We start from the raw sequence: 25,340 nt of genomic DNA on the forward strand, positions 1-25,340 counted from the left end.
TGAAAACTGCTCCTCAGTGCGGGTGCAGACTGAACTAAATCAACAGGTGCTGTTTCTTTTGTTTCTTGGTTCGCCCCCTATTATTCAATCAGGAGAAGAGCCCTCTCTAATCCACGGGAGAACTCAACGTCAGTCTCAAGGAGAACTCAACGTCAGTCTGCACTAACAGAAAAGCTCAAATTGGGCCATACGTTTACAGTGTTTTACACTGTTTATTTGTGTATGATGTACTGTATATTGATAAAATTATTATTATTATTATTATTATTAATCATTTTATTTTATTTTAATCGACCGCTTTATCCTGGTCAGGCTCACCAATTTATTGCAGGTCATCAGCCATCCAATCCCACCCCCATCACACACAGCCAATCATGTCTGTGCAGACACCTGGCTGGCCAATAGCACTGCTGAAATTTGAATGGACTTTATTCAAGTGTTGTTTATTATTTTGTCCTAGCTCCTTCCTCTTTATCATAATTGTTAGTTTTTGTTTAAAATCTACCAATGGAAAAATTTTTATAATGGTGCAATTTACACAACATTTTTATAATAAATAAATTAAATTAGGTCACATTAGTCACAGGTGTATAAGGTTGGGATTTTTAGTATTAAAGTATTGTGGTACCTTGAAACTAAATGTTAATTGGTTCTGGGAGTGGTGTCGAGTTAAAAGTTGTTGAGTTATAAGGTATTTTTTCCCATAAGGTTGTATGGGAAATCTGTTAATGTGTTCCATGGCCACGTGGAACTGCATATATTTTAGGCTAATGTAAAATAATGGGATTGTTTTTGACACTTTTCCACTGAAAATACACAAATATAATATAATATAAACACTGAAACAAAAATCTATATTTTATTGTTTAGCACTTTACTTCTTTATTGTTTCCTTATGCTTCTTAATTGTGGAGATGCTTGATCTTGGAATATTGTGTAGCATTGCACAAAGCTTAACGTGACTTATTGTACTAAGCGAGGAATTTCATTAGTGGAGAGAACTTATGAGCAGTAATAATTAAGAGAGGTTTAGTGTCCCTGTGTCGTTCTTTTACTACATTAAGTCACGTTAAGCTTTTTTAAAATGCATTTTCTTCGCTTTTTCTCCCCCCTTTAGCGCATCCAATTGCCCAATTGCATCATGCTTCCTCTCTGCCTATGCCAATCCCTGCTCTGACTGAGGAGATTGAAGCAAACCCACGCCCCCTCCGACACGTGGGCAGCAAGCCGTATGCATCTTATCACCCACACATTGACGAGTGTTGTGCCACCTAGCGTTGTGTGCGGAGAGACACACCCTAAGAGCACTCTTTCGTCATCTCGGTGTAGGCACCTCTAATCAGCCAGCAGAGGTCGTAACTGCACCAGTCTGACAGACAGAAACCCATATCCGCCTCAGTCCCGCCCATCTGAACAACAGGCCAATCGTTGTTCATGTGGCCGCTCAGCCTCAGCCGGCAAGGCAGAGCTGAGATTCAATACGATGTATTCGAGATCCCAGCTCTGGTTGCAGCATGTTTTTACGAGTTAAGCTTTTTTTAACGATAATTGATTTATCGTTTATCTGACTCTCTCAGAAAAGCTGATTCTCACAATTTCTCAGAACCCCGAGCTATAACACAAGTTTAAAAGTGAAACAGGAGGAAAATCCAGCTACACACAGATACATGTGGAGCTTTCAGAGTGAATTTGATGGTTATTTCTTACAAATGCAGATTCGTCTCATATTCGCACTTTGATGAAGTTTTACCGCACCGCTCAAGCCAAGCGCTGAACAGAACGCCAGTCACGCACACATCAAGTTTAAGGGTACAAATTCCTCATCGAAGGGCATTGAGAGAGTTTAGGGGACAGCGAGTTACAAGGTACCACTGTAATCCTGTTTATTTAAACAGACAAATTCACTGTACAAGATGGATCTCAGAATTGGCCCTTGTCTGTGTGCTTTGCAGTAACTTTCCTGTTTACAGCAGGCCAGTGGCAAAAGCGTAAATGGTTTCTTTAAATATATGGCCTTTGGGTTAGAGGTAATTGGTGAAGAATTCTGTTTTCACAGGAAGAGTAGCTTGTCTATTCCGGCTATCTGGTAGCCACAAATGACAGTTTTAGTTAGAAAATAAGTCATGCTAACAATAACCCAGTGACTTGTAGTACCTGCAGATGTCATGTGAATAGCTTCTTCTATGTATTGCATCAGACTCGGTTAATGAGTAATGCATCTCAGACCATCCCAGCAATGAGAAAAAAACATGTCTGCAGTCATGTCTACAGCTGAGTCAGTATTTTAATTGCTGTGGATTTCACATGGCACGCCATCCACTGCCAGCATTCTCATAGCAAAGACTCTGCTAATATACCTTTGATTTCTAAAAGAACTATATAACCTGACGACATAAAACTTAAGGAAAAAGCAGAAAGACATGATAAGTAAACAGGCATAGTGCTCACTTTGTAATGTTGCCATTCCTTTTCACCACACTTAAAAGATGTTTTGGCACCGAGGACACCAAGTGATTTAGTGTTTCAGCTTTTATTTTGTCTTATTCTTCCTGCAAACACGTCTTAAGATGTGCAACAGTACGGGGTCAATGTACTTTTCTGCATTAATGCTGCCAACGCAGAAGTGTAAATGACCTTTGCCAAGGGCACTGACACAATCCCATACCATGATAGACTCTGGCTTTTGGACTTGTTGCTGATAACAGTCTGGATGGTCCTTTTCGTCTTTGGTCCGGAGAACACTGCGTACAAAAAGGAAAAAGACCTGGAATGCTGATTCATCTTACCACAATACACGTTTCCACTGTGTGATGGTCCATCCTAGATGCCTCAGAGCCCAGAAGAGTCGACGCCACTTCTGGACATGGTTAACATAAGGCTTCAGTAAATTTTTAAGTGGCATTTGTGCATGTAACTCTGTATTGTAGTGCTTGATAAAGGTTTGCCAAAGTAATCCCTCACCCATGTGGTTATATCAGCTGTTGTTGAGTGGCGGTTCTTGATGCAGTGCCGTCTGAGGGATCGAAGATCACAGGCGTTCAGCTTAAGCTTGCGCCCTTGGCCTTTACGCACTAAAATTCCTTCCGATTCCTTAAATTGTATAATGATATTATGCACTGTAGAGGGAGAAATATGCAAATCCCTTCCAATCTTTCTTTGAGGTACATTGTTTTTAAACATTTTAATACTTTTCTCACGCATTTGTTGACAAACTGGAGATCCTCTGATCATCCTTGCTCATCAAATACTCAGCCTTTCCTGGATGCTGCTTTTGTACCAAACCATGATTACAATCACCTGTTGACATAACCTGTTTGAAATTGCATCATTATTCAGTTTTTTCACCTCATTACTAACCCTAAATTGCCCCCATCTCAACTTTTTTGGAATGTGTTGCCGGTCTGAAATGCAGGAATAGAGGTATATTTTCCATAGTGTCCCAATTTTTTCTGATTTAGGGTGGTATATACACTTTTTAGTGTGTTGTATTACTTAAAGGATGTCAAAGAAAATACTTCTTTGTGAAGGCTATACATGAAATTCGATCTTGTCTGTTGTTAATGACTGTTAGGTGAACAAAGAACCCATATCTCACTACTAACTGCTGAGACTAGCAGGTTAATATTTGCTGAGTAATACATTTAAAGACTCATATGAACAATGATATAATACTTTTGCAAGGGCAAACACAAGTATGTGTTTGTCATAGGCTTGTACTCTTGCATTGTTTGCACTGTCTGCTAACATGGCGCTCTAACAACAGTTCTTGAGTCAATATGAAACACACATGAGTCTGTATCAGTAGTACTTTATATAAAAATAATAACCACAGCACAACAGTATTAAACGCACAGTTCTGGAATTTTGTATATATGATTTTAGCAGCAATATATACAGTGTATAATATATACAGACAAAGCCACATCAGATGTAACTCACATTAAAAAACCTCATATTAAAAATTAAACCTACTATTGCAATCATATTTTTTATAATTTTTCCCACTTTTTTCCCCCTAATCTAGTCGTGTCCAAATACCCTGAATGCGTCCTCGACCCTTTACCGCTGACTGAGGACGCCTCTCAACTGACATATGCCCCCTCCGGCACGTACAGTCAGTACAGACTGCATTTTTCACCTGCATGAGTCGAGTTCATACACCGACAGGCACTGTGTACGGAGGGCCACACCCCCATCATCAATATTCCTCAGCCCTGTGCAGGCGCCATCAGTCAGCTAGCAGGGGCCGCAGTTTCACCAGTTATGAGCACCTACAGTGTATCACAAAAGTGAGTACACCCCTCACATTTCTGCAGATATTTAAGTATATCTTTTCATGGGACAACACTGACAAAATGACACTTTGACACAATGAAAAGTAGTCTGTGTGCAGCTTATATAACAGTGTAAATTTATTCTTCCCTCAAAATAACTCAATATACAGCCATTAATGTCTAAACCACCGGCAACAAAAGTGAGTACACCCCTAAGAGACTACACCCCTAAATGTCCAAATTGAGCACTGCTTGTCATTTTCCCTCCAAAATGTCATGTTACTCGTTAGTGTTACTAGGTCTCAGGTGTGCATAGGGAGCAGGTGTGTTCAATTTAGTAGTACAGCTCTCACACTCTCTCATAGTGGTCACTGAAAGTTCCAACATGGCACCTCATGGCAAAGAACTCTCTGAGGATCTTAAAAGACGAATTGTTGCGCTACATGAAGATGGCCAAGGCTACAAGAAGATTGCCAACACCCTGAAACTGAGCTGCAGAACAGTGGCCAAGATCATCCAGCGTTTTAAAAGAGCAGGGTCCACTCAGAACAGACCTCGCGTTGGTCGTCCAAAGAAGCTGAGTACACGTGCTCAGCGTCACATCCAACTGCTGTCTTTAAAAGATAGGCGCAGGAGTGCTGTCAGCATTGCTGCAGAGATTGAAAAGGTGGGGGGTCAGCCTGTCAGTGCTCAGACCATACGCCGCACACTACATCAAATTGGTCTGCATGGCTGTCACCCCAGAAGGAAGCCTCTTCTGAAGTCTCTACACAAGAAAGCCCACAAACAGTTTGCTGAAGACATGTCAACAAAGGACATGGATTACTGGAACCATGTCCTATGGTCTGATGAGACCAAGATTAATTTGTTTGGTTCAGATGGTCTCAAGCATGTGTGGCGGCAATCAGGTGAGGAGTACAAAGATAAGTGTGTCATGCCTACAGTCAAGCATGGTGGTGGGAATGCCATGGTCTGGGGCTGCATGAGTGCAGCAGGTGTTGGGGAGTTATATTTCATTGAGGGACACATGAACTCCAATATGTACTGTGAAATACTGAAGCAGAACATGATCCCCTCCCTCCGGAAACTGGGTCGCAGGGCAGTGTTCCAGCATGATAATGACCCCAAACACACCTCTAAGACGACCACTGCTTTATTGAAGAGGCTGAGGGTAAAGGTGATGGACTGGCCAAGCATGTCTCCAGACCTAAACCCAATAGAACATATTTGGGGCATCCTCAAGCGGAAGGTGGAGGAGCGCAAAGTCTAGAATATCTGCCAGCTCCGTGATGTTGTCATGGAGGAGTGGAAAAGCATTCCAGTGGCAACCTGTGAAGCTCTGGTAAACTCCATGCCCAGGAGAGTTAAGGCAGTTCTGGGAAATAATGGTGGCCACACAAAATATTGACACTTCAGGAACTTTCACTAAGGGGTGTACTCACTTTTGTTGCCGGTGGTTTAGACATTAATGGCTGTATATTGAGTTATTTTGAGGGAAGAATAAATTTACAGTGTTATATAAGCTGCACACAGACTACTTTTCATTGTGTCAAAGTGTCATTTTGTCAGTGTTGTCCCATGAAAAGATATACTTAAATATCTGCAGAAATGTGAGGGGTGTACTCACTTTTGTGATACACTGTATGATACGACTTTTTTACCCCTAACCCTGAACAACAGCCAATCGTTGTTCATGCAGCCGCCCAACCCAGTCGGAAGGCAGAGCTGAGATTCGATACGATGTATTCGAAACCCCAACTCTGGTGCGCTAGCGTACTTTACCGGTGCGCCACCTGAGCGGCTCACCTACTATTGCAATCATATTCAAATTTAATATTAGCTGTTTATGGACATGCAGTGTCAACATTTAAGCATTCTGCAATATAAAGAAAGGAGATACAGTACTAAAGAACAAATTACTGATGACTAACAGGAAATAACTGTATTGATCTCTGCTGTCTGACAATTCCCACAAGGTTTAACATCATTTACGGCTCATGCTTACAGAAAAACAAAAAAAAACTCATGTACACAATGGTGACCACACCAGTTTATCAGAAGAGTCATCCATGAACAAATCTCAGTGCCTAGGTCTTCACTACCTCCTGCCCAGATGGGTTTTTCTCATCAGAGAGCCTTACACTGGTATTTGCTTCTGATCCGATAGAGCGGTTGTTGGCTTTAGATGACCTTTGGCGGCGAGTGCCATTACAGACGCAGCGTAGCAAATTCTTGATGGTGGTCCACATTTCATCGTCCTTGTAGGAGTAGATGATAGGGTTCATGACAGAGTTAAGGACAGCCAGAAGAAGCAGCCAGCGCTTGAATAGTAGCACATTACATTTCTGACATTGTAAGCCATCCAGTAGCAGAACCACCAGTCCAGGTGTCCAACAGATCACAAATGCTCCTGGAGGAACAGGAAACACAGCTGTTTAGCACATTTAAATTCAATAGCTTTGTCATTTTAAACACTTAGTCTAAACTATATGCCAAATAATTAATTTATTTTACTAGACAGTAGTGCTGGGCGGTATGACGGTACATTCGGTATACTGTCTTTGATTCCTCATACGGTATTTTTTTTTCATATACCGCCATACCGTAAATTAGTTTATTTTTAACAGCTGTAGGTTTCAGTATGCAGCAAATCATATGATACTGTTTGTCGCTAAAAGCGCTATGGAGCGCTGTGCAGATTAAGTAGTTAGCCAGTTAGTGTTAGCTTGACAGTGATAACAGATGAGAGAGGTTTCCTTAATATGGTGAAAAAATAAACAAAAACAAAACAAAAATAGATGGAGGATGAAGAGAGGAAGACCAAATATGCACCGGAAGAACCTGCTGAAGAAATGAGTGTCGACAGTTTAGAAAAGACTAAAACACTATATACAGGTCCTTCTCAAAAAATTAGCATATTGTGATAAAGTTCATTATTTTCCATAATGTAATGATAAAAATTAAACTTTCATATATTTTAGATTCATTGCACACCAACTGAAATATTTCAGGTCTTTAATTGTTTTAATACTGATGATTTTGGCATACAGCTCATGAAAACCCAAAATTCCTATCTCAAAAAATTAGCATATTTCATCCGACCAATAAAAGAAAAGTGTTTTTAATACAAAAAAAGTCAACCTTCAAATAATTATGTTCAGTTATGCACTCAATACTTGGTCGGGAATCCTTTTGCAGAAATGACTGCTTCAATGCGGCGTGGCATGGAGGCAATCAGCCTGTGGCACTGCTGAGGTGTTATGGAGGCCCAGGATGCTTCGATAGCGGCCTTAAGCTCATCCAGAGTGTTGGGTCTTGTGTCTCTCAACTTTCTCTTCACAATATCCCACAGATTCTCTATGGGGTTCAGGTCAGGAGAGTTGGCAGGCCAATTGAGCACAGTAATACCATGGTCAGTAAACCATTCACCAGTGGTTTTGGCACTGTGAGCAGGTGCCAGGTCGTGCTGAAAAATAAAATCTTCATCTCCATAAAGCTTTTCAGCAGATGGAAGCATGAAGTGCTCCAAAATCTCCTGATAGCTAGCTGCATTGACCCTGCCCTTGATAAAACACAGTGGACCAACACCAGCAGCTGACATGGCACCCCAGACCATCACTGACTGTGGGTACTTGACACTGGACTTCAGGCATTTTGGCATTTCCTTCTCCCCAGTCTTCCTCCAGACTCTGGCACCTTGATTTCCGAAAACAGTACTTTGGACCACTGAGCAACAGTCCAGTGCTGCTTCTCTGTAGCCCAGGTCAGGCGCTTCTGCCGCTGTTTCTGGTTCAAAAGTGGCTTGACCTGGGGAATGTGGCACCTGTAGCCCATTTCCTGCACACGCCTGTGCACGGTGGCTCTGGATGTTTCTACTCCAGACTCAGTCCACTGCTTCCGCAGGTCCCCCAAGGTCTGGAATCGGCCCTTCTCCACAATCTTCCTCAGGGTCCGGTCACCTCTTCTCGTTGTGCAGCGTTTTCTGCCACACTTTTTCCTTCCCACAGACTTCCCACTGAGGTGCCTTGATACAGCACTCTGGGAACAGCCTATTCGTTCAGAAATTTCTTTCTGTGTCTTACCCTCTTGCTTGAGGGTGTCAATGATGGCCTTCTGGACAGCAGTCAGGTCGGCAGTCTTACCCATGATTGCAGTTTTGAGTAATGAACCAGGCTGGGAGTTTTTAAAAGCCTCAGGAATCTTTTGCAGGTGTTTAGAGTTAATAGCTCGTTTAGAGAACCTTTTCATGATATGCTAATTTTTTGAGATAGGAATTTTGGGTTTTCATGAGCTGTATGCCAAAATCATCAGTATTAAAACAATAAAAGACCTGAAATATTTCAGTTGGTGTGCAATGAATCTAAAATATATGAAAGTTTAATTTTTATCATTACATTATGGAAAATAATGAACTTTATCACAATATGCTAATTTTTTGAGAAGGACCTGTACTGTACAGTTTGTCGAGCGACGGCTATTGCAAACAACGACATTACGAGCGCAGTAACAATCCACATATGCAAGGAAAATACTTAATGTTAGTCGCTATTTAATGTTATAAGTGAACTGGAATTGGAGATATTATTTGTTAAAGGGAGAGCTACGGGTAATTGTACAATACTTAAGTAATAAATAAACAATAAAATTGTATTTATTGCACCTGTTTCACGCGTACTGATTCCATTATATATTGTGTCATTTTGTGGGGCCAAGCAAAGCTTATAGTACTCAAAACCTTCAACCACCGTATATCTGGTAGTGCCTGCAGCAGACTCTAATTGGCTACCGTGTCTGCTAGGGCGGGATGCCCGGACTATGTGGGTGGGGTCTTCAAACGCTGTGCAAGGACCCTGATTAGCAGATAGAGGCACCTGTGCAGAGTGCATGGGTGAAAAAAGAAGGGGTCCGCTAGGTCAGCGCACAGGTTGAAGGAGGCGTGAGTAGCAACATACCCTCCTCTAATGCAATAACGGATCCCCAGGAGCGGAGGGAGCGAAAATGCATAAATAAATAGAAAAATAAATAAATAATGCGATCAACTGACCAGGAATGACTGTTTCATTCATGTATGTACATCTTGGCACATTCTAGCTGACACACATTCAGTAGATGTTAGTATTGGTGGATCTACCATGTGATTTTATTTAGCTTTAAAATATAATGTATAATATTCAATATGATTGAAACATAGTAGTGTGCAACACAGCAACATATCATTCAGGGGTTTTGCATGATTTTTCTTTGTCTGTACAGTTTTCCTGAAACATGTAAAAGGCACATTCTAAATTGCACCTAAATGTGAGTGTATGCATGAGTGTTTGGGTCCTGTCCAGGGTGTACACCCACCTGTCGCCCAGTTTTTTTTTTTTTTTTTTTTATTTATGCATTCTCCCTTTATCTCCCAATTTTCGAATAGCCAATTAGTCTTCTGTTGCTGGGGACTCTGATTACGTCCAAGGAGGGTATAATTTGCCTGACACACACTCTTTCCAATGTGTACGTAGTCCAGCGTGGGTGAATTTGTGTGAGGCCAGTCTTGCGCATGGAGAGTCATGCACTAATCTCCGCATTCCTCCACTTTTGTAGAGACCAGGGTCCTTACACAGGATTGAAGATTCCACCCCCTACCCTTTTTTTTTGTCTGATGTTTTCCCAACCGGAGGACTACTGGCCTGCTGCAGGCACTGCCAATTGTGCCTGCTAGGGGGCGCCCAGCAGGGTGTTCAAAATCCCAGCTCTGCTGTGCTAGCAGAATATCCCGCAGTCCTCAACAGTAAACACTTTGTACAGTAAAAAAACATTTGGAGATGTGTGCAGATTTCTTGGTAAAGTGAGAAAGAGACATGCAAATTCCTGAGAGGCATCAAAGATTCAAGGTCTCACGTTATCTTCTAGGAATTTAGGCATGCACCAAGGCAAGTGAGTGCCTGCCTACTTTATAAACACCACACCACATACCAGGCACACAGGGGCAAATTCTGATCATGGAATGCACCCAATAGGTAAAATAGGCAGCCAAATTGCAAATCTTTACTCAGCAGGTATTGTCGTAGCCTTGCTGTAAACTGCGTAACAAGAGTAAGTCTGTACTTGTTGCGAAACATGATGGTAGAGCAGATAAACAAAGGTGCAAATGTCTTTTCTTTGAAACCAGAGCAGGTTTTCTTCAGAATATTTTAAACATTGTGTAAAATCTATTCAGCCAAAAAAAAACAGGGGTAAAGCAGAACCAGGGCATGCAAGGACTTGTCACCTAAAGCTGTGCAGTTCCGGCAAACAACAGTAGATCTGTTTCCAGCAGCCTGTAGTACGACACTCGAAATACACAAACCACTGTACGCTTAAAGAGCAATAATTACATCTACTTAGCCTCATTGCCATTGACTACAAATAGCTGGAAAGATTTTATAACAAAACCCCATCAAATGAGGATTCCTTTGTGGTTGGCATGTTCCCTATATAAGTAAGCAGCCATCCCCTCTAATCTTATTATGAAACATCTGCAGGAAAAAAAAGCAAAGCATGCTCGCTGCACATGTGGCAATCCAGTATAGAAGCTTTTTTCAATGGCTATTTATTGTACCCCGTGTTTTATGTGGACTGGCCACTGAAATTTAAAATAGATTCAAAGATAATATGATTTTTTAAATTAGTGGGATTTGTGAACCCTGAAATTTGCTAAACGTCTGCATTTACTACAACCCCAAATCAAAAAAAGGTGGGACAGTAGGGAAAATGTAAATAAAATAAAAATGCAGTGTTCCTTACAATTACTTTGACTTTTATTTGATTGCAGACAGGATGAACCTGAGATATTTAATGTTTTACCTGCTCAACTTTATTTCATTTATTAATAATCCTTCATTCCTGCATTTCAGATCTGCAACACATTATTTAGGTGAAAAAACTAAATAATGATGCAATTTCAAACAGGTGATGTCAACAGGTGATTGTAATCATGGTTTGGTACAAAAGCAGCATCCAGAAAAGAGTTTTTGATGAGCAAAGATGATCAGAGGATCTCCAGTTTGTCAACAAATGCGTGAGAAAATGATTAAAATGTTTAAAAACAATGAACCTCAAAGAAAGATTGGAAGGGATTTGCATATTTTTCCCTCCACAGTGCATAATATCATTAAACTATTCAAGGAATCAGGAGGAATTTCAGTGCATAAAGGCCAAAGGCACAAGCTCCATGATCTTTGATCCCTCAGAAGGCACTGCATCAAGAACCGCCACTCAACAATAGCTGATATAACGGAAAGGACCATCCAGACTGTTATCAGCAACAAGTCCAAAAGCCAGGGTCTGTCATGGTATGGGTCTGTGTCAGTGCCCTTGGCAAAGGTCATTTACACTTCTGTGATGGCAGCATTAATGCATTGAGATCTTAGAGCAACATATGCTGCCTTCAAGATATCATCTTTTCCAGGGACATTCATGCATTTTTCAACAAGACAATGCAAAACCACATGCTGCACACATTACAAAGGCATGACTGCGGAAGAAAAGGGTACGGGTACTGGACTGGCCTGCCTGTGGTCCTGACCTGTCCCCAATAGAGAATTTTGAAAGTAAAAATGCAACAATGACGACCCTGTACTTAGAATGGGACAAAATAAAACCTGAAACACTAAATCACTTGGTATCCTTGGTGCCAAAATGTCTTTTAAGTGTGGTGAAAAGGAATGACAACATAACACAGTGGTAAATGCTTTACCGTCCCAACTTTGTTTGGAATATGTTGCAGACCCGAAATGCAGGAATGGATGTTTATTAATAAATGAAATGAAGTTGAGCAAATAAAACACGAAATATTTTAGGTTCATCCTGTCTTCAATTAAATTAAAGTCAAAGTAAATGTAAGAAACTCTGTGTTTGTTTTATTTGCTGTTTCCATGCCGTCCCAACTTTTTCTGATTTGGAATTGTACATGAAAACTTCTTTTAAAAGAATTAGCTTTTTCTGTTGCTAGAAATCAGACTTGCACAAAGAAAGAAACATTTATATAAACTGCCTCAGGCCATACCACAGTATCTCAGCTGGGTTTAGATCTGGACTCTTGACTATTTCAAAACCCAAACGTACTTTTAAAAAAAAACATAGTGAAATACACTAGCACACCAGAGCTGGGATTTCGAATACTGGGCTAGGCTGTTGTTTAGGGTGGGACAAGCCGGACCAGGGTTCCTCATAACTGGTGCAATTATGACCTCTGCTGGCTGATTGATAGCGCCAGCACAGAGTTGGTGTGGCTCTCTGTGCACAAGGCTGATCCGCATATGAACTCGCCTTGTGCAGGTGAAAAAATGCAGTCAGTACTGAGAACGTGTCCGAGGGGGCGTGTGTCAGTTGCGAAGCTACTCAGTCAGCGGAGGAGGGTTGTATCGGTAGAGGTGAAGCGTAGAGCAATCAGGGTAATTGGATACGACAAAATGAGGGAGAAAATGGGGGGGGGGGGGGGGGGGGAATCGGACAAAAAAACATTTGGTTGTGGATTAATTTGAATTACGTCTTATTGCATTATTCAAATTTTTTCAAGTCTTCATAAATTGCAAAATGACTAAACTAGGGAAATCGAGTGGCATAGCGGTAATTTACACTAGCCACTACTGTTGGGATCCAAGGTTCGAATCCCCAGGCGTCTTGCCGCCTTCATACAGACATGATTGGCTATGTCTGGGGTGGCCAAGACCCTGCGATGGATTGTTGTCCTCTCTGGGTGTGTTGCTGCATTGCACCCGGTGATTCCATTTGACCCTCCTTCCCTCAGGCACGATTAATTGTGGCTGCCTGTTGGAAGTCGATCAAGTCTATAGTACAGTTTAGATTTGAACTCGAGAGCTCAGCGGTGGTGGGCTAGCACAGCAGAGCGCCCAATCTGGTTTTACAGGAAACACATTTTTTGGAAGAGGTGCACTGGTACAGCAGGTTTTGTGGGTACTGAAGATGTACATTTTGTAAAAGCATGCATACATTAAATTGACTACTCTTAAATGCCCCAAGGTACAAAAGAGTAAATGGGTCGTTGTGCTGTCTAGGGTGTGATCCTTACTTAAAATTAGTGATTCTTGTTGTCACAGCGGCAAATGTGACAGATCAGAATAAAGAGGTTATTGAAATATAGATGAATATTACAAAAATTATTACATACACCAATCAACCATAACATTAAAACCACCTCCTTGTTTTTACACTCACTGTCCATTTTATCCAGCTCACTTACCATATTAAAGTACTTTGTAGTTCTACAATTACTGACTGTAGTCCATCTGTTTCTCTGCATGCTTTGTTAGCCTGCTTTCACCCTGTTCTTCAATGGTCAGGACTCTCCCAGGACCACCACAGAGCAGGTATTATTTAGGTGGTGGATCATTCTCAGCACTGCAGTGACACTGACATGGTGGTGGTGTGTTAGTGCGTGTTGTGCTGGTATGAGTGGATCAGACACAGCAGCGCTGGAGTTTTTAAATACCGTGTCCACTCACTGTCCACTCTATTAGACACTCCTACCTAGTTGGTCCACCTTGTAGGTGTCAAGTCAGAGACGATCGCTCATGTGTTTGATGCTGCTGTTTGAGATGGTCATCTTCTAGACCTTCATCAGTGGTCACAGGACGCTGCGTACAGGGTGCTGTTGGCTGGATATATTTTTAGGTGGTGGACTATTATCAGTCCAGCAGTGACTGTGAGGTGTTAAAAACTCCAGCAGCGCTGCTGTGTCTGATCCACTCATACCAGCACAACACACACTAACACACCACCACCATGTCAGTGTCACTGCAGTGCTGAGAATGATCCACCACCCAAATAATACCTGCTCTGTAGTGGTCCTGGGAGAGTCCTGACCATTGAAGAACAGCATGAAAGCAGGCTAACAAAGCATGCAGAGAAACAGATGGACTACAGTCAGTAATTGTAGAACTACAAAGTGCTTCTATGTGGTAAGTGGCGCTGATAAAATGGACAGTAAGTGTAGAAACGAGAAGGTGGTTTTAATGTTATGGCAATGTATTAATAATCTTTGCATTACTGTTTTAACACTCCCAGAATTCCCCCAAAAAGGAGGAAATAAAAATGCTGGTGCAAATTTAGGATTTAAGTTATTTATTGGTAATATTATTTAATGGTTAACTCTGGTGAGACTATTATTAACAGAACTGCTCTGTCTGCTGAACTGAACAGACTTCATAAAATAGACATTTGAATCTGGTCTAGAATTTCTTGTATTACCACTCTTTTAAACCATTCTGTTAAATTACTGGTATGTTTTGTTGTGTCATCCAACCATTAGGCTTAAGGCAACAGGCTGCTACCATGACATTCTTTTTTTGCCCTTGCATTCTTCTTTGTTATTTTATTTGTTATCGCACATTGTGGTTTAGCTGGCCTAATCCAGGGGTGTCTCTGGCCCACCACGTTATTTTATGTGGGCCGTGGGAGCTTAAAAGACGTATGATTGTTGTGATGGTTCGAGTAGTTACAGAGACGCACCTTTAAGCGGCAACGGTTGACATCGTAGTCATGGCAACTGACTTTGACCTTCGCTAAGAAGCCATGTCACTTATACGTTTTAGCGGCAAAATAACGCGGGGTATAGTAGCGTAAACAATAATAAATAGAAGTTAATTCTCTTGCAATCCAGTACAGAAGCATCGCCTGTAAATTGTAGACATTCATATTCTCAGTTGTTTCAGTTACGAATTTACCGTAATCCCGATTGTTACCGTTACTATAGCAATCTGTTAGCGCTATTTTACGTTTGGTTAGATTTCATATTGTACTAGATGTAACACTTAGCTACAGCTACTGTATGTGCATGTACTGTATTAAGTTTTTTATTGTTTTTATTGTTTGTATTTTGTAGTTTTACTCCATTCTGATGCACACAGTTTACAGTTGGGAAGCAAATAAAACCAACATAACTGTATTTTGGAGGGAGTTGTCTGTCTGTCTTTCTGTCTGAACAATTGTCTTAAAATACACTGTAAAATCGTACATAAATTGCATCTCCCACAATGCATGATTTTGTGACCTGCAAAGTGACCGCATCCCGCCACTAGATGATGTTGAGAAATATTTACAAATAATCCCAAAGTGTACAAGAAGAGAAAATTGAAGCAGAATGAAGTAATTTAATGAAAGATGGGAAAGTGAATATAAGTTTGTGCTTCAAGAAGAGAAATCGGTACGTCTCTTGTGTTACGAGGCCGTGTCTGTGGTAAAGGAGTACAATATAAATGTAGTTATACAACAGGTAGTTCCGACCCTACAATCTGATTGGTTGAGAAGCGTTCTAACTGTGCTGATATTCGTGATAACAGCACGGTCTTTTCACACCACAATGGTATTACTCCGCTGACGCGTTGCCAGTAACGACAAGCTTCATGCACACAAACGCGCATGCAGGCAACACAGCCTTTTTTTCCTGATCGCGTTTTAAATCCGTTATCTGATATACAATCTAGTGCACTATGTAGTGAACATGAATGCGTTATCCGATAACAATCTAGTGCACTATGTAGGGAACATGAATGCGTTATCCGATAACAATCTAGTGCACTATGTAGTGAACATGAATGCGTTATCCGATAACAATCTAGTGCACTATGTAGGGAACATTAATGTGTTTGTAACGCGAACAGTTAGCTTAATAGCCCAGTTAGCAGCTCCTAAGAGTTCTGTTCTCACCCATATCCTTTGGTGTGTGCAAGATGTTTTTTGTTTCTTTTTTTTCTCTTCGGAGGTTCTTGACTTTGTATTCTTGTTGTTCTTACCTCCCTGAAATGAGTTTTTGCAACTTGGGATGTTTGCTTTGTAGTGTTAAACTTTATATTCGTTGTGGAACTACTTTTTGGCGGAAGGTATTGTCAATATTAAAGCATATTTATTATGAAATTCAGGGCTTCTTTGATTTATTTTCTTTCTTTATTTTGTAAAAACTGTTGTATGAAAGCAATAGAACACTCTAGGTCGTGTGTTATCGCGAATAACATCACGGCTGTGATGATCTACAGCACTCGCCTTCAGCTCGTGCCTGCGACCGAATCACAGCCGTGTGTTATTCGCGATAACACACTCCCTCTCGTGTTCTATTGCTTAAATATACTGTACATAATAAATATACAGAATAAATTTGACATTTTGACACCAAACACAGAATTTAGCCTCTAAGAAAAACAACAAATTGTCCAAGACTTAAAAGGCAGACTGCAATCACGGCAGGATACATTACAATCGGCCCTTTGAGGGCCAACATAATGCAGATGTGGCCCTCGGTGAAAATTAGTTTGACATCCATCTAGGAAGAGTAGCAACAGTAACACCTTTCTTAAGACTTTTCTAGCTTAATGCAACAATTCTTTTTTGAAGTTATCTTAAAAATAATAAATAAATTCTAACTAATTAGTGTTTATATTTTGTATTATTACAAGGCTGTATTTGTATTAATATTGACTACATTTACATTAAACAAACCAGCAAAATCTCACAATCACATTTATACTAAAGCAATAAGCCATGAGAGGCCGTACGTTACTGTGATTTTAGCACGGGGATGACGTCTAAAACTTCTTTCCCCGTGCTAAAATCGTAACAGTAACGTACGGTCTCGAGTGGCTTATTGCTTTTATAAAACGGCGGTCAACATAAAATATAATAAATACAACAATGTTTAATCATAAATGTATTTATTGTGTATAAACTTACAATAAAGCATTCTTCCGCGACGCAAGGTAATCCGATTAACAGTGTTGCTAGGCAACGTGAGGGCGAAAATAACATTAACTTTCTCTATTCAGTGGCGTATTAATATGGAATGATGTGAGGTGGTCCTAGGTGTGCGTTTATCGGGGATTTTACAACGGCTTCGAACGCGGCTCAGCCAATCAGATTTTAGGACCGGAACTATCCGTTTTATAATGTCCGTTTTACTTCAAATTAATGAACATCGAAAAAATCCCGAAAACGTTTAATATTTGATCATGCTTTGCTATCATTGCAAAATGAAATCACACGGTAAACAGCAGCACTGTGACCCAGATCAACCACACAGCAGCATAAAATCATAACTACAGCTTACCTTGGAGGCCATCTTGTATATTTCCAGAATATTTCCAGAATATAAAAATCCATATTTAACTGGATTTATCCACCTAACTAATGAAAACCGTCTTAGATAATTTAACTTCATTTATTTCATTTTCAGCATTTAGCAGACGCTTTTATCTAAAGCAACTTACAGGGGTTGGACAAAATAACTGAAACACCTGTCATTTTAGTGTGGGAGGTTTCATGGCTAAATTGGACCAGTCTGGTGGCCAATCTTCATTAATTGCACATTGCACCAGTAAGAGCAGAGTGTGAAGGTTCAATTAGCAGGGTAAGAGCACAGTTTTGCTCAAAATATTGCAATGCACACAACATTATGGGTGACATACCAGAGTTCAAAAGAGGACAAATTGTTGGTGCACGTCTTGCTGGCGCATCTGTGACCAAGACAGCAAGTCTTTGTGATGTATCAAGAGCCACGGTATCCAGGGTAATGTCAGCATACCACCAAGAAGGACAAACCACGTCCAACAGGATTAACTGTGGACGCAAGAGGAAGCTGTCTGAAAGGGATGTTCGGGTGCTAACCCGGATTGTATCCAAAAAACATAAAACCACGGCTGCCCAAATCACGGCAGAATTAAATGTGCACCTCAACTCTCCTGTTTCCACCAGAACTGTCCGTCGGGAGCTCCACAGGGTCAATATACACGGCCGGGCTGCTATAGCCAAACCTTTGGTCACTCGTGCCAATGCCAAACGTCGGTTTCAATGGTGCAAGGAGCGCAAATCTTGGGCTGTGGACAATGTGAAACATGTATTGTTCTCTGATGAGTCCACCTTTACTGTTTTCCCCACATCCGGGAGAGTTACGGTGTGGAGAAGCCCCAAAGAAGCGTACCACCCAGACTGTTGCATGCCCAGAGTGAAGCATGGGGGTGGATCAGTGATGGTTTGGGCTGCCATATCATGGCATTCCCTTGGCCCAATACTTGTGCTAGATGGGCGCGTCACTGCCAAGGACTACCGAACCATTCTGGAGGACCATGTGCATCCAATGGCGGTGCCGTGTATCAGGATGACAATGCACCAATACACACAGCAAGACTGGTGAAAGATTGGTTTGATGAACATGAAAGTGAAGTTGAACATCTCCCATGGCCTGCACAGTCACCAGATCTAAATATTATTGAGCCACTTTGGGGTGTTTTGGAGAAGCGAGTCAGGAAACGTTTTCCTCCACCAGCATCACGTAGTGACCTGGCCACTATCCTGCAAGAAGAATGGCTTAAAATCCCTCTGACCACTGTGCAGGACTTGTATATGTCATTTCCAAGACGAATTGACGCTGTATTGGCCGCAAAAGGAGGCCCTACACCATACTAATAAATTATTGTGGTCTAAAACCAGGTGTTTCAGTTATTTTGTCCAACCCCTGTACAGTACAGTGACAGTATATATTGTCTAAGCAATTGAGGGTTAAGGGCCTTGCTCAAGGGCCCAACAGTGGCAACCTGGCAGTAGTGAGGCTTGAACCAGCAACTTTGGATTACTAGTCTAGTACCTTAACCGCTAGACCACAACTGTCCCTTCTCTTGGCTGTCGCGGCTGAAAGCTGAAACTGGTCATTCGTTCACTTATCTGTCAATTATACAACAACCAATGAAGAGAGAGATTGAAATTCTGCCCAAAATCTAAATTCTGATTGGTTTATACATCTGAATCTCTTGAACCAGAGTTGTTTTGCCCACAGAGTGAATAGCCTGAATGAATGAATGAATGTTTACCACAGATAAGAGCACAGTTTTCAGATTCAATTCCAATAAATAATTCGTCTGAAAAGAGTCGTTTCTGACTCATTGACTCAGTGATTCAGTGTCCATGCTCATACGTGAAGGAAAGCGTTCCGTGCAGCGCTTTTGCAATCTGTGTTTTCTATGCATACTCGATATACTGAATATGGTCATTTTCAACATCGTGTAATCGGATATATCAATATTTACAATATACCGCCCAGCCCTACTTTAATTAGGTTATGGATTATTGAAAGTATTTTTTTCCTGTGTGTAAACCAGTCCTTGTATCTCCTCTTTCATTTTTGTGTTTTGTTTTTATTATGACATATAAAGGTGAGAGTTCTTAATAAGTTAATACACATTTCAAGGTAATACTAAACACTACTGTATGCCAGAACCCTGCCTAAAAAGCAGATGCCTTTGAAAGATCCTTTCCATGGAAGCCACAAATAATCACACCAGCAATGCAGATCAGACGACAAGCAGTGCAAACGCTACGCTTGTGCAATATAATTATACGGTCATAAAGAAGAGTCAGCATGCAGGAATGACTGCTAGTTTCTGTTTGGCAACTTAGATCAGGGGAGGCACTTATGCTCCTGACCTTAAGCCTTTATCTTTTTACTCAAAGTAATTTGAACCACACGTGCTTTACAACAGCGACTGCATGACTTTACTCGCCACACCCTGAGAAAATGTTCAACCAACTGAAAGACCGAGCCAGAAAAGAAAATACGACCCACTATTTTGATTACAATCAGGGGGGTGTGCACACGGCCTCAGGGAAGCTTTCTCTGTTCTCTGTTTTTTTATTGTATTATTTTGCTATATAATATACTTATAGTACATATATCTTCTTAAAGTTTACACACATATGTTCTGACTCCTACTTTACAGGCATAAATGAAAAATAGGTTTAAAAAAGTGCTCCTACTATTATATTTTATAAATACTATTATATTTATAAAATAAAATCTAGTAATATAGTAATAAAATACACCGATGAGGCATAACATTATGACCACCTTCCAAATATTGACAAAAATAACAATGCAGAAGGGCATGACTAATACGCCATGATTCACTGCCAAACTCATTAAGCAGCTGAGCCACGTTACAGTGTACTTGGGAAAGTTTTGATACTGGTGGATTAGTATTTAATTACCTGTAATAAATTCAATAAAATTACAATAAACAAATCCTCTGATAGCTACAAAACATATATAGCTAAGCAGATTATCTTGTTCCTGATATTAAGACTCCACGTACAAATTAGAACAACTTTACCCTGTGATTTGGACTTTACCACATTGTGGGTACCATAAAATTATGTTTTGCTAAGCCACTGTTAAATGAAGGTGTAGATTTATCTCTATAACAGAGTGAATCACAGTGAAATTTATCGTTGGTTTTTTTTATCATTTAGAAAATGATTGGCACCCTTAGTCAAGATGAGTAAAAAAAGGCATTTTTGGTGAATTAGCTTAATATCACATTTGTTCAGTAACAAAACCTGCATCATGAAATAATTATTGGATTATATTTATTTTTTCCATTTATATTCACCTTTTAGAACTAATTTTAAGAAGTAATCCATGACTTCTTGTTTCACTTGGGTATATTAGTATGTACTGTATATCAACATGGGAAAGGTAAGAGAACACACATTCAAATATGCATTGACTCTTATAAGTCAGGGAATGTCAATAAACATGATAATAATATAAATATAAAAAATACAATAGCTATTTGCCTAAGAAAGCACATACACCGATCATGCATAATATTATGACCACCTTCCTAATATTGTGTTGGTCCCCCTTTCGCTGCCAAAACAGCCCTGACCCATCGAGGCATGGACTCCTGTGTCAAAGTAACATCCACATGAATGGCAGGACCCAAGGTTTCCCAGCAGAACATTGCCCAAAGCATCACACTTCCTCTGCTGGCTTAGTGCTTACCTGGTGCCATGTGTTCCCCAGGTAAGCGACGCACACACACCCGGCCATCCACGTGATGTAAAAGAAAACATGATTCATCAGACCAGCCCATCTTCCATTGCTCCGTGGTCCAGTTCCGATGCTCACGTGCCCATTGTTGGCACTTTTGGTGCTGGACAGAGGTCAGCATGGGCACCCTGACTGGTCTGTGGCTATGCAGCCCCATACGCATCAAACTGTGATGCACTGTGTATTCTGACACCTTTCTATCAGAACCAGTGTTAACTTTTTCAGCAATTTTTGAGCAATTTGAGCTACAGTAGCTCATCTGTTGGATCGGACCACAACAGCCTTCCCTGATGACCCTGTCGCTGGTTTACCACTGTTCCTTCCTTGGACCACTTTTGATCGGACCAATGCAGTAAAAATGTTCACTTGCTGTCTAATATATCCCACCCACTAACAGGTGCCGTGATGAAGAGATAATCAGTGTTATTCACTTCACCCAAAAAGTTCCAATCAACTGGAATGCAGACTTACTTGGATGAGGACCCAAGTTTGTTTTGCTTTAACACACATTTCAGAGGATAGTAAGAGAGGCAAAAAAAAACCTAATAGAGAATCACTGTTGAAAAATATCTTCCTGGGGTTTACTAAGTCTCTAAAGTACCACCAGATGCTACATCTACATCAACATCAAGAACAAACAAGGATAACTACACTGAAAAGAACTGCTCCTGTATAGTGGAGGGCCTGTGATGTGCTGGGGCTGTTTTTTTCTCCACAGGCCCTGGAATCCTAGTTAGGGTACATGGTATAGTGGACTCCATAAAATACTTGCCATATAGCTCTACAGGAGACACAAAATACAGTATAATGCCCATTTGCCAGGTCACTATTGGCAGGCCAGCAGGGGGCATGGAGGTATAGAAGTGTCGGTTCCTTAATCTATTTGCCGCTGTCAAGAAACTAAAAATGGATCATCATTGGATCTTTAAGCAGGAAAATGATCCAAAACATATTTTGCTAAGCACAAAATCAAGCCTTTGCGATAGGAATTCCAGTCGTTTAATAAAAGTCCCATAGAAAACATAGGCGGTGAGCTAAAGAGGGAAGTGCAGAGACCCTGGACAATTTGGAGTGATTGTGTAAAAAGGAATCATCTCAAGTTCCATGCTCTGTACTCTTAACCATATAAGATGTTATAGGAGAAGACTAAAGGCCTCAGCATTGACTGTATTTTCCCTTAAATCTTAAATTATAGAATAAACATTTCTGTAATAAACAATAATAAACAACAATACACAGTAGTACTGTACTGTACATAAAACACACATCACATTTCTGTACAGTACGTGTGCTGTACCATAAATGTATCTATCAGAAACAAAAATAACTCTCATATTTCTCTATTATCTCGTTCTTTATTTCAACAGTATTGTATTTTGTAGGTGCAACTGCACAAGACTGAACGAGTTCTTTACTCCGAGTTCCTTCTTCTCTCTCACTCACTGTCTCTCTGTCTGATACACTGTGACACCTACTGGCAGGAGTAATTATACAACACAACAACTCTTTCTCTGCAGCTTCGTTTTGGCCATTGTAATATAGAATTTTACGAAATATAAAGAAAACACCGAAAAAAACGTCCACTGATGTCCAAAACAAAACCGCTGGAAGTATGCCAGCTTGTAAGCTCGCGAAGGCACGTTCGGCTTTGTGCAACACTCGCGAACTTAGATTCGCTGCAAGTATGCGGAGGCCTTAAGTGCTGTTTATTGGCCAAGGGAGGTTGTACAAAATATTGCACATGTGGTTTTTATTTCCTTGGAGGTTTTTTGTTCTCAGATTGAAGTTCTTTATGAAGTGGTGTGAAAGTAAGCTTTCTCTTTTAACTCTTACTACTCATTTTTACCAAGGGTGTAGTTCCAATAACAGCGGAAGAAATCGTATTTACAGTGGTTGAGCTCTACAGCCTGACTTTTATTTCGTAGCATCGCATTTGGACTTGGCATGCAAAGATCAGTCTTAAATTTTTTAAGATTGTTGGCATATTGCCATGATACAAGCCAAATAAAAGCACTCTGAAAAGCTTTTGTTACAAAATAATCCCCTTTGGTGTGGCTATTTATTAGAAAGTAATTGTCATTGTGTAATTATATTTAAATGTTTCCTGAAATGTCTATTAAACTACACCGATCAGCCATAACATAACATAAAACCACCTCCTTGTTTCTACACTCACTGTCCATTTTATCAGCTCCACTACAATTACTGACTGTAGTCCATCTATTTCATTACATACTTTTTTAGCCTGCTTTCACCCTGTTCTTCAAATGTCAGGACCACTACAGAGCAGGTATTATTTGGGTGGTGGATCATTCTCAGCACTGCATAGACACTGACATGGTGGTGGTGTGTTAGTGTGTGTTGTGCTGGTATGAGTGGATAAGACACAGCAGCACTGCTGGAGTTTTTAAATACCGTGTCCACTCACTATCCACTCTGTTAGACACTCCTACCCAGTTGGTCCACCTTGTAGATGTAAAGTCAGAGACGATCGCTCATCTATTGCTTCTGTTTGAGTTGGTCATCTTCTAGACCTTCATCAGTGGTCACAGGACTCTGCCCACAGGGCGCTGTTAGCTGGATATTTTTGGTTGGTGGACTATTCTCAGTCTAGCAGTGACTGTGAGGTGTTTAAAAACTCCATCAGCGCTGCTGTGTCTTATCCACTCATACCAGCACAACACACACTAACACACCACCACCATGTCAGTGTCACTGCAGTGCTGAGAATCATCCACCACTCAAATATACCTGCTCTGTGGTGGTCCTGGGAGAGTCCTGACCATTGAAGAACAGCATGAAAGGGGGCTAACAAAGCATGCAGAGAAACAGATGCTACAGTCAGTAACTGTAGAACTACAAAGTGCTTTTGTATGGTAACTGGAGTTGATAGAATTGAACAAGGAGCTGGTTTTAATGTTATGGCACAGAAAAAGTGGGCAGTCATTGTTAAGCTTTACTGTAAATTTCCAGACATTAGTCATGTCTGGCACAACCCAGACACAATAAGCACAGGGTAAATTATTCCCTAAGATGAGCAACTCATTTGATATCACAAATAAATACTAAAACTGAAACTTACCCAACACAGTCATGACAGTTTTAATGAGCTTGATGGGCGTCCTCTTACGTTTCATAGATCCAGTCGTATGAGAAGATAACACGTACGTTTTCCTTATTACGTAGGCGTATATCCGTATGTAGATGGCTACCATTATGAGGAAAAGTAGTAGGTTGCACACGGACCAGAAGATCAGGTAGCTCCTGCTGTAGATTGGTGCCAGGATTGAGCATTGGTCAAGACTACAGATACAGTTCCAGCCAAGGCTTGGCACAGCCCCCATAAAAATGGAAAGGCCCCAAACAAGTACGATCAGAAGGGTTACCCGTCGCTTTGAAAGGTTACTGTGAACTTTCCAATTTATGACAGAGATGTAGCGCTCCAGAGCGATCACCAGCAAGTTTGTGAGCGAGGCAGACAGACTTACATCCAGCAAGCCCTGACGGATGAAGTATTGCTGCACGGTTAACGTCGGAGACACGTCCCCTGTGCGGAACATGAGATACACATACGCGATCCCAGCGAGAAAGTCAGAGGCAGCGAGGTTGGACAAGAGATAATAAAAGGGGTAGTGAAACCGGTTGTTAGTTATCACAGCAGTAATGACCATGGCGTTAGCCACCAGGATGAAGCAGCAGAAGATGGAGCCCACACATTGCAGTATGATGATTTGTGTGGGGCTGCTTTCATTCGTTTGATTTTTGTTTTTATAGAAAAAGTCCATCAGCTCACCATAGTGGCACTCGTTCTGACCGGACATCTTGTGCAATTGTTCTGGAAAAGAGGTAATAATGCATAGCCATGAATCAAGAGCCATAAAAATTGCAATTTTCCCCCCAAAACAGATAGTACACTCTTCACTGTTCTCATTTTAATTGAATAATTTTAGTAACTACTTTATCTTAGTCAAGAATGTAGAGGCGACCCACAAGATGAAAATACACTCTGGACATGACACTTGTAGGGACAGTGGTAGCCTAGTGGGTAGGGGTTTGGGTTATCAACTGAAAGGTTGAGAGTTTAAATCCCAGCTCTGCCATGCAGCCACTGTTGGGCCCTTGAGCATGGCCCTTAACCCGCTCGGCTCCAGGGGCGCTGTACGATGGCTGACCCTGCGCTCTGACCCCAGCTTCCAAAAAACAAGCTGGGT

General features: G+C 40.9%; 1 protein-coding gene across 1 annotated transcript; it reads right to left on the reverse strand.

Moving 5' to 3' along the window:
* Nucleotides 1-6,173: 6,173 nt before the first annotated feature.
* Nucleotides 6,174-24,950, reverse strand: lpar3 (lysophosphatidic acid receptor 3). The gene is made up of 2 exons (XM_063013033.1): nucleotides 24,212-24,950; nucleotides 6,174-6,684 (listed from the first exon to the last, which is right to left on the reverse strand). Exons 1-2 carry the CDS (start codon nucleotides 24,948-24,950, stop codon nucleotides 6,362-6,364), a joined length of 1,062 nt encoding a protein of 353 aa, XP_062869103.1. The 3' UTR covers nucleotides 6,174-6,361.
* Nucleotides 24,951-25,340: the final 390 nt, after the last annotated feature.

The sequence above is a fragment of the Trichomycterus rosablanca genome, chromosome 17 (assembly GCF_030014385.1).
Source record: "Trichomycterus rosablanca isolate fTriRos1 chromosome 17, fTriRos1.hap1, whole genome shotgun sequence".
Lineage (NCBI taxonomy): Eukaryota > Metazoa > Chordata > Actinopteri > Siluriformes > Trichomycteridae > Trichomycterus > Trichomycterus rosablanca.